The 10,917-nt window shown below is 48.9% G+C and overlaps 1 protein-coding gene across 1 annotated transcript; it reads right to left on the reverse strand.

Moving 5' to 3' along the window:
- Nucleotides 1-1,820: 1,820 nt before the first annotated feature.
- On the reverse strand, nt 1,821-7,559 carry LOC102262040 (cytochrome P450 1A2). Its single transcript, XM_005882770.2, has 7 exons — nt 7,466-7,559; nt 5,832-6,671; nt 5,205-5,325; nt 4,696-4,785; nt 4,328-4,451; nt 3,408-3,494; nt 1,821-2,239 (listed from the first exon to the last, which is right to left on the reverse strand). Exons 2-7 carry the CDS (start codon nt 6,660-6,662, stop codon nt 1,942-1,944), a joined length of 1,551 nt encoding a protein of 516 aa, XP_005882832.1. The 5' UTR covers nt 6,663-6,671; nt 7,466-7,559; the 3' UTR covers nt 1,821-1,941.
- Nucleotides 7,560-10,917: the final 3,358 nt, after the last annotated feature.

Genomic DNA, 10,917 nt, shown 5'->3' on the forward strand with positions numbered 1-10,917 from the left:
ATATTCCTAGAAGTGGGATCACTGGGTCAAATGGGAGTCCCATTTTTAATTTTTTGAGGAAACTCCATACTGTCTTCCATAGTGGCTGCACCAGTCTGCATTCCCACCAGCAGTGCAGGAGAGTTCCTTTTTCTCCACATCCTCTCCAGCATTTGTCATTTGTTGATTTGTTGATGATAGCCATTCTGACAGGTGTGAGATGATACCTCATTGTTGTTTTGATTCGCATCTCTTGGATGATTAGTGACTTTGAGCATGTTTTCATATGTCTCTTGGCCTTCTGAATGTCCTCTTTTGAAAAGTGTCTATTTCAGTCCTTTGCCCATTTTTGATTGGATTGTTTATCTTCCTTTTGTTAAGTTGTATGAGTTCCCTATAAATGTTGGAGATTGAATATAATCATCCAGTTTTTAAAAATAGCTATTCCAGTAGGTGAAATGGTATCTCATTGTGGTTTTGATTTGCATTTCCCTAATAACTAATGTACTTATCCATTTGTATATCTACTTTAGAGAACTGTTCATTCAGTCTTTTGCTCACTTTTGAATTGGGTTTTGGGGTTTTTGTTGTTGTTGTTGAGTTGTAGGAGTTCCTGATTATATTCTTGATATTAATCTCTTATTAGATATATGAATTGCAAATATTTTCTCCCATCCTGTGCCTTATTTTTTCATAATTTTGATAATGTCTTTGATGAGACCTGGGGCTTTTGCAAGTAACCCAAGCATTTCTGGGGAGGTTATCCTCCCCTAGCTGTGGATGAACAAATCAGGACTGTGTGAGAAGTAAGATGTTCTATTTTTTGAAGATGGGACATGAGGGATCCCCATTCACCCATCTGGGTTTGGCCCACGAGACTGGGTCCTTTCCTCCCTGTTTCCTTTAAGTGTTCAAAGACTTGGATTATACAGGAAAAAAGATAAGAGAGAGTAGGGAAAGATTTACTCTTCAATGACTGAGGAAACAAACATGAGCCCAGTGTCAGTACTCAAGAAACCATACATGCTACAACATGGATGAAACTTAAAACCATGCTAAGTAAAGAAGCCAGTCACAAAAGACCACTTTCTGTGTAATTTCATCTATATGAAATGTCCAGAGTAGCCAAATCTATAGAGACAGAAAGAAAAGTAGCAATTTCCTGGGGTTGATAGGGCAGGGAAGGTGGGTTAGGGGGAATAGGGAGTGACTGTTAATGGGTATGGTCCCCCCCTGCCCCCCCCCCCGGTGATGAGAAGGTTCTAAAACTGATTGTGGCTGGTAGCACAACTCTGCAAACATACTGAACGCCAAGGATTGTACATTTTAGGGAGTGAATTATATGGTATGTGAATGATGGGGAGCAAAATAAGCCACCCTAAAATATTCCATTCTGGCATATTGATTATTTTGAGTTAAAGATATTTAAGAAACAGCTAATAAGAAAGGGCCTCTCTGCCCCTCCTTTGTCCCCCTGAAAGCAGGAAATGAATCTTCTATGTGAAGATATCCTCCCTATATCAGGAGGGTAGGAGTCATCCTTATTACCAGAGATAGGGAATTCAAGGCCAAGAAGGCTTTATAAACAAACTTTGTTACTTCTTTATTAATTTGCTACCCCAAACTCAAACTCCTTTGTTTTGTCAAATCTGTACAAATAACTCTTTATTTGCTTTAAAGGTATAAAAGCTGCCTGCATTGGTGACTTCTTTGAGTCTCATATTTCTATGGGCTACTGTATGTACAAAATTAAATTTGTTTTTCTCCTCTTAATTCGTCTTATGTCAATTTAATTTTTAGACCAGCCAAGGAACCTAGAAGAGAAGAAGGGGGAAATTCTCTTCTCCTGCATGAATTATATGTCAATAAAGCTGTTATTAAAAAAGAGAAGGAAAGGAAAAAGGGCTGAGGCCCATGGGTGCCTGCCATCCTTCCTTCTGCCTCAGCGTGCTGGTGTCTTCTTCACTTGATGGAGAAGCGTAGCTTTGCCTGGACATGCTCACAGTGGGCATGCTTCATGGTCAACCCGTAGATGGGGGTTAGGTCCACGTTCACTCCCGGTAGCACACTGAACTCCAGCCGCTGCAGTAAAATGGCCAGAAAAAGGAAGACCTCCCACTTGGCCAGGGCCTCCCCGATGCACCGGCGCTTGCCCATGCCAAAGAGCATCACCTTCTCACTCAAGGTCTTGTTGATGGAAGTGCCATCAGCCGTGAGGAATCTCTCTGGCCGGAACTCAGATGGGTCCCCCCACAGCTTCCTGCAAGAGAACCAGAGGAGCTGGGATCTTTGGACTGGGAAGCCCTGGGAGGACAGTCCTGGGTGGAGATGTCTGAACAGACTTCTGTTGATACCACCAGTGTTAGAATAGATAGCAATAAGAGGAGAGTGGGGGAAAGGGACCAAACTGTACTTTAATGCTTATTTCTTTTACATAGCTCTTTCTAAAATGATCAGCCTTGAAAACAGTGCTTTTTAATATTAAATTATCTTCATTCTAATTAATATAAAAGGGGAACCCATATTATATCCTGACTTGTGCTTATTGTTTTGGAGTAATTTTTTAAAAAATTAATTAACTCTGGAGAGAGAGAGAGGAAGGGAGAGAGAAAGAGAGAAAAACATTGACTTTTGTTGTTCCACCCATTCATGCACCCATTGTCAATTCCTGTTTGTGCCCTGACCAGGGATCAACCCACAACCTCAGTGGATGGGATGATGCTCCAACCATCTGAGCCACCTGGCCAAGGTGGAGTAATTACTGATAGCCTCCCACACTCAGAAGTATCCCTGTTTGGATGGTAAATTATGTGGTCCCCCTACCGATAGACTAAAGTGTGATTTTCCATACAGAGGTTCGTAAGCCACTCACATCAGAATCACCTCAGTATTCCACCTTAGCTACCAAAGTGGAATCTTGGGGGATGGCATGCCATAATCTGTAACTGACATCCTGGTTAATTCTTTTTTTATTAATCCTCACCTGAGAATATTTTTTCCCACTGATTTTTAGAGAGAGTGGAAGTGAGGGAGAGAAGGAGAGAGAGAGAGAGAGAGAGAGAGAGAGAGAGAGAGAGAGAGAGAGAGACATCGATGTGTTTCGCATCGATTGGTTGCCTCCTGCATGCACCCGACCAGGAACAGGGATCAGCCCTGAAACCCAGGTACATGCCCTTGACCAGGAATCAAACTGGCTGCCCTTTGGTGTGAAGGCTGATGCCCTAACCACTGAGCACACCTATCCAGGGCCCTGGTTAATTCTTATTGCACTGAAGTTTGAAAAACATAGACCTAAACTTTGTCACCTAGAGAAAACTATACAGCAATTGAGGCACCATTCCTTTATTATATAACCATTTCCTAGAGGGACAAACAGCCTTCCTGACTGCTGAGCTGCATACATATTTTAGTGGGGGATGTGTACTCACTGATCATGATTGACATGCCATTGATTTATGAAGACATAACGTTCCTTGGGGATATAGAAGCCATTCAGTGTTGTGTCCCTTGTTGTGCTGAAGAGGAAAGAGGGCTCTGTCAGGCTCAGGAGCCGGAAAACCGGGGTACATCTCTGGGTGCTTCTTGCTCCTACCTCTACCGCACCCCAAGAGCCTGCCCACCACTGGAAGGAAATGTCAGAAGGAGGGAAGAGGGGAAATTATCCTTCCCCTTCCTTGGCTCCTGTTTTTCCACTTCAACAAGTGTGTACTATACTTCTGTTTGTGCCCAGTTAATGCACTTGGCCATTCTCTGGAGTACTGGGGAGTTCCCAGCCTGGCTGAGGAGTCAGGGCTCTCACTCTGGGAATAAATAGATCAATATGTGGGCAGAGGAAGTGTTCACTATCTCTCTTAACATTGTTAAAATCCCAGGACACAATCAAGGACAAATGGCTGTAAGTCCTACAAGATTTCAGAAACGAAGCTGTTTCAGCTAGATGAGTCAAGAAAGGTTCTAGAGGAGAGGAAGTTTTGTCAGGATTGACCTTGGGCAGGGATAGGATTCTGGTAGCCAAAGAAGAGATTACAAGGCATTTCAAGCAGAAGGCCCAGCATAAGCAAAATTGGAGGCTGGCTAAATCATGCTTGTAAAGGGCCAGACTGGTTACATTGAGAGTACTTGTAGGGAGAGAACGCAGCAGAGGTGAATGAGCGCTGAGGTCAGGAGTGTGATTTTCTCCTGAGAGCTGGGTAGTTTTATTGTGTTTGGACAGAATAGGGGTAGACTAGAGGCCAAGAGCCTGTGAGGAACCTGTGTCATGGTCAGGAAGGAGATGCTGAGGTCTGAGCCAGGGCCAGAGCTGAGAAACTAGGAAGAGAGGTGGGAGGGCAGAATAGGCAGGCCTCACCTGTGAGGAATGGTGAAGGGGACAAAGGAGGAGTGTCGAAAGGTCTCCAGGATGAAGGCCTCCATATAAGGCAGCTGGGATCTGTCAGAGAGCCGGGGATACCGTGCCCTGCCAATCACTGTGTCTGCAGGCCACAGAGGACAGACAGGGCTTAGGGGTTGCCCTGACTGCTCCATGGTGTCCCCTATTATACCAAGTGCCACTCAATGTGGTGTCACTCTATATCTATTTACATGTTGAGACCCACTAAACCTCCCTCAGCACCTTCTAGACAAGGGTGGACAACATTGTATGCACAAGGTTTGCATGTAACAGCTATATATAGATTGAACAAATGATCTGGGATCCCAAGGCTTCTCTATGCATACCCAGTTCCTCCTGGATCTTCAGCTGTATCTCAGGATTTGTCACAAGGTACATAAGGCACCAGGAGATGGCTGTCGTGACCGAGTCAAATCCTGGGCAGCGAGGGGCAAGGTGAGGAAGGAACAAGAAACCAATATTTACCAAGCACCCACCATGTATGTAATAAGCATTATCTTCCTCTGTCTCCCTCTCCTGACCTCCTGCCCCCAACCTTGAGTCACTGGTTTCATAATTAGTTGCTGGAATTATAGGGGCCGAGACTCATAGGCCAGAGAGCCCTTTATTGTTCAAATGGGGAAACTGAGATCCAGAGAAGGAGAAGGACTTAGCTGAGTTTCCCCTGGGAGTTGGTGGCACAGCCTGGGCTCAAACTCTGAACATGGGCCAGATCTCTATGTCCTGCACCATCTGGCATGTGGTTCAATAATTATCTGATGGACTTGGGTACTGGGCAGTGCTGTGGGTGAACAGCAAACACTGATGGATGGAGGGGCAGGGGCCTGGCTCTTACCAGCCCCAAAGATGTCGTTGATAAGGCTGACAATCTTCTCCTCAGGGATGAAGCCACCACTGGGTCTGGAGTCCTTCTTGCAGTGCTTGAACAGGGCACCTGTGATATCCTGAACACTGTCCTGAGGGATCACAAGTTTAGAGGCACTCCGGCACTTCCAGGGCCAAAGGCTGGACCTTGCCCCCAACCCATCTGGCACTCCCTCCCTCCCCCCAAACCTCCAGTCATTGGGTTAGGCTCACAGCAGGAGGGCTTAAGGTATCATTTCATGCCCCATTGACCATCCCAATAACCCTAGGGGTCCAATTTCAAAGGAGGAGGTTAGTGTGAGTAAGGGAAGCAAAGTGACACCAGAGCTGAGTGTCAAGGTTCAGGTTCCTGCAGAACAAAAGCCTTCTCTCTCTGCCCTTTGAGCTGCTCTGAGAAGGAGGCTATTGTTATGAGGAACCTGAGACCAGAGTGGGAGAAGGAATAATTAGCTTCAGTTCACATAGCTGATCCCAGGTGTCCCAGAGCCTTCCTAGGCCTTGGCTACACATCAGCTGTGTGGGTACTTTGGAGGTGGGTGAGAGAGGGCACACCCAGGCTCTGCAGGGTGCCTTCTCACTACCTGTGTGCTGAGCTCACCTTGTCGAAGTTCTGATAGTGCTTCTGGATCATTATCTGCAGGAACTGCACGATCCTCTGGTTGAAGGCCTTGAACCTCTGCAGGGTGGGGTTGGGCAGGTATTTAAGGATAGGGAAGAAGTCCACGGGGTTCCCAGTGGAAGCAGACTCCACAAACTCATGGCTGTTCTTCACAAGGCTGAGCATCTCCTCACTGCTCTGGGGGAAGTGCTGCCCGAAACACATGACACCAATGACTTTGGCCACTGACACCACCACCTGATTATAGGGATCAAAGCGGCCAGCCCCTGCCATCAGCTCCTGGAACTTGCTGATGAGGGCCTCAGCCTCCTTGCTCACATGTTCCTCCAGGTAGCAGGAAAATGAGGAAGCTGGGTCTGAAGCAATGGAGAAGCTGTTGAGGGCATTCTGGGCCAGGCGCCGGCGGGCAGCCCACACTGGTCCAGAGTCCGGGTTGAAGGCCATGCTCTGGCCATCAGTGATCAGGGTGAAGCTGTAGAGGTCAGGCCAGCCCTTGAAATCATTGCCCTGCCGCACCAGAGCCTGCCGGATGGTGTCCAGGCCACTGAGCACCAGGACAGGTGTGCAGCCAATGCAGATCTCTAGCACGTCCCCATAACGCTGGCTCAGTCGTGACAGCGCCAGGTGTGGGTTCTTCCCCAAGGTCAGAATGTGTCCAAGTAAGGGCCAGCCCCAGGGCCCTGGAGGACTCTTCAAGCCTTTGGGGACCCGAGGCTGCCAGGCCCTGAACACCCAGAATACTAGGCAGAAGGTGGTGGAAGCCAGGAGAAGTTCCATGGCCCAAAGGGAATTGAACCAGGACAATGCCATCTGTACCAACTGCAGGAGAAGAAAGAGGAACCAGACAGGATCAAGATCGAGCCCTTTTTTCCTTCCTACTTTCCTTCCTTCACTCAGTCAATAAACACTGGCACATGTTCTGTGCGTGGCTCTCAGCTAGACACCAGAAAGACTAAGTTACATGTACCATGGATTCTGCATGCCAGGAGCTCACCCTTAGTGCATCACAGAATCTAAAGGCTAGAAAGTGTCTGAATTCCCAGCCATAGCTTTCCCTTCTCCTGTCACCTCAATTTCCAATTCTGAGGCTGGGGTAGAAGCAAGTGGCCACTTCACAATGGGGAAGCACCCCCTGCGAGTCCCCAGCGTAGGGTGTATGCTGAGCATTGTGTCAAAGGGGCCCCACCAGTGCTGGCTTCCTGCTGATACTGCCTCATACCCAGGAAATAGAGAGGTGTTCCTATCCAGCAAAACAGAGGGGCCAAGGTCCCAGGATTGATGCAAATGGCTTATAATTCCCCTCTCTCGGAGTAGTCTTTATCAAGAACAAGAAGTTTACCTCCTCCTAAGATGCCCCACCCATCTTGGAGGCTGAGGTTGGACTGCAGCCAGAGGGAACCTCCCCATCTCTTCACATCAATCACAATAAGGGTCCTTAGAGATGGCTTACTTAAAAATGGAGAAACTTAGGTCTGGAGCTAGGCAGCAAGGACTAGAACTCAGGCCTCCTATACCTCACCGAGGTTCCCCCCAGTCCCTCCACTTCCACTGTTCCCAAGATATATGGTTGTGGGGAGGGTCCCAGAGACTGGGAATGAGCCCAAGAACGGTACCTGTAGAGGCAGGTGCTTGAGATCCGTAGGGTTGTGGGGACTGGTACAGAGCTTCTGGCTCCAGGTGTTGGTGCCTTTTATAAACACCTATATTGACCCAGCTGTCCTGGTCACCTGATAGCAAAGTCACTGAATAAAGTTGGAAGGATCAGACGATGATCTCTTGGCTCCACCTACTACCCAGGCCCAGGGGCAGCTCTTCGGGATAGGTGCTGTGTCTCTGGGGAGGAATGTCCAGCTCCTTTCAGGGTCCCAGGTTGGGGGAGATTATTTCTCTCGAGGACAAGGCAGGGTGCTGGAAGTGAGAGGCCTCTGGACTAGTCCAGCCTTCTTTCCACTGTGCCCATAGTGAAGGACCCTGTTGGGCACTGAGTCCGGGCCAGTCAAAAGGCTCACTGTTCCTCTTCAGAAGGGTGTTCTGTAGTACCCTTCCAGCAACCTGCAAAATCAGATAAGGAATAAGAGTGTTCCAGCCACCCTGAATTTCAGCCCAAGTCCTTATTCTGAAACCAAGAGATGACAAGAGAGGCATTCTAAAGAGAGGCTCCTCACCCTCCTCCCTCCCAGTAAGAGATGGTAAAACTGAATTAAGAAAATCCATGCTGTGGGCTGTTCCTCGTGGCAATTGTCTTACACTCTTCAAAATGGTCAATGTCATTAAAAAAAAGGCAAGGGCCTTTTTCTAAGCAAAGAGACTAAAGAGACATAACCACATGCAATATGTGAACCTTGATTGGGTCCTGAATTAAAAAATATTTTTAAGCTACAAAAGACATTTTTGGGACAATTTAAGACACACAAACAAGAACTGGAGATGACATATTATGGAATTAATGTTCTTCAGTCTGAACATAGTATCATGATTATGTGGGAGAATATTTTAGAACTTCTTAGTAGATTAATGAATACTATGGTGTTTGAAGATAAAATGCCATGATTTCTGAAACATAGTTTTAAAGAATTCTGTTTTAAAATGTATATCTACCTGTATATCTATATAGAAAGGAGAAAGAGTAGACATGACAAATGCCAGCTCTCCATGAACATCTGTGAAAGTATGTGGGTGTTCATTGTATTTAGGTGAAAGGCTGTGGCTTGGTAAGGAGTCTCTCCTCCCCCTGGGGAAGGAAGGAGGCACCTCCCCATCTCACAAAGCCAAGTGAAGGGAATCCCAGGAGGCCCAAACTTTAAGAGTGGCATGCCTGATGGAAGGGGGCTCCCCAGCCCTGAGTCCAAGTGGGTGGCATGCTGGTGAGGGACACTGTGGCCTATGTGTACTTAGCACACACTTTATAGCGCTAGATACTTATGGGCCCAGCATTGTTCTAAGAGCTTAATCTGTATTAACAAAACATATTCTCAGTAATCCTATGGGATAGAAATTAATACTATTATCATATTAAGTGAGGTAATGGAGGCACAAGGAAGTTACATTAACAGAGCATTAGAGTTGGGACGTCAACCTTTAGAACAGCGGATCTCAACCTGTGGGTCGCGACCATCGGAAAACACATATAGCATATCAGATATTTACATTACGATTCATAACAGTAGCAAAATTACAGTTATGAAGTAGCAAAGAAAATAATTTTATGGTTGGGGGTCACCACAACATGAGGAACTGTATTAAAGGGTCTCGGCATTAGAAAGGTTGAGAACCACTGCTTTAGAAGAATGTGCTCTGGATGATACACTATGCTCCAGCTTGACACATATCCCTGGAATTGGGGGAAATATGTGAACATAGAGACTGCATGGAACCACATGTGAAGGTGAGGGTAGCGGAAGGCAGCCTACATGGCCAGAACTGGGTAGCTTATCAGGATGTGAGTCTCCTGAGGGCTGGGTGGACATGCCGAAGGGAACTGGACTTCAGCTGCATGAATGAGACTTCACTGCAGAAGGGGTCACCAGCAGTGACAGACTATAGGGCAGGCCCTGTGGGAATGAGCTGAGGGCAAGCAAGAGGTCAGCACAGTTTGCACCACTGACGGCACCAGCCCCACTCACATCCACTGCTGGCACCGGCCCCAATCATTTCACGCTGTCAGCGGGTGTGAGCAGGGCTGGCACCATCAGCATGTGGGAGCGGAGGCAGCAGGAGTGGGGCTGCCAACAGACAGGTGACCGGGGGCCGTGGCAGGAGGAACAGGTGCGGGCACGGAGGATGGGCCAAGACCCAGCCCATTGCCTACCGTAGCCTTGCAGCCCACAGTTCCTTTCAAGGTGCACAAATTCGTGCACTGGGCCCCTAGTATGTATATAAAACCCTAATATGCAAATAGACCTAATGGCAGAACAACCCAACAACCAAACAACTGGACGATATGACATGCACTGACCACCAGGAGGCACATGCAGAACATGGCAGGTGTCGGCCGCAGCAGGATGGTGGAGCAGGTGAATCGGGGTGCCAGACCAGGTGGGGCACTGGTTGCTGTCATTGGGGCGAGCCTCTGGTGGTTACTGAAAATTCTTTGCTCCTGTGTGCCACGGTCCTGCCCAGCACTCGCACCTGCTGCCAGTGCCAGAGCCACCGCTCCCACCTGCTGCTGGCCCTAAGGGCTTCTCCACCTCCCCCTTCTTCTGAGGGGTGATCAGGGCAGCAGCTGCAGCTTGCACCGCTGACAGCGCCGGCCCCACTCACACCCACTGCTGGTGCCGGCCCCAATTGCTTCGTGCTGTCAGTGAGTGTGAGTGGGGCCCACACCATCAGTGTGTGGGAGCAGCGGTGGCAGTGGGAGCAGAGCTGCTGGCAGACAGGGGACCATGGGCTGCAGCAGAAGGGGCCAGGTGGGGGCACAGAGGATGGGCTGAGACCCGCCCCTGTGCCCAATGCAGCCTTGTGGCCCACAATTCCTTTCAAGGTGCACAAATTTATGCACTGGGCCCCTAGTAATCCTATCTAATAAAAGTGTAATATGCAAATTAACCATCAATCCATGACAAAGATGGCAGTGCCCATAGCAGCTGGGGCAGGATGCTGGCGGCATCACGTGGCGCCCTGGTGACGCGAGCCCAGCGTCCCACACCCCTGGCCGCGTGGAGGGAGGGGCCTCTGGCCAGAGGCCAGGGCACAGGATGCTGGGCTCGTGATCACCCCCAGCGACACGAGTCCAGCGTCCCGTGTCCTAGCTGCATGGAGGGAGGGGCTGGGGGCACAGCATCCCATGCCCTGGCTGTGTGGAGGGAGGAGCCTCTGGCCAGAGGCCTGGTGTGGGATGCTGGCATCATTGCAGGCCGGGCTGAGGGACCCCCACCCTCCCGTGCACGAATTTCATGCACTGGGCCTCTAGTATTATAATAACTACTAGTGGCCCGGGGCACAAAAATTTGTCCACTCAGGGGGTCCCTCAGCCCGGCCTGTGCCCTCTCGCAGTCTGGGACCCCTCGGGGGATGTCTACCTGCTGGCTTAGGCCCGCTCCCCGGGGGATTGGGCCTAAGCTGGCAG

Source organism: Myotis brandtii, unplaced genomic scaffold (genome assembly GCF_000412655.1).
Source record: "Myotis brandtii unplaced genomic scaffold, ASM41265v1 scaffold74, whole genome shotgun sequence".
NCBI classification, from domain to species: Eukaryota; Metazoa; Chordata; class Mammalia; order Chiroptera; family Vespertilionidae; genus Myotis; species Myotis brandtii.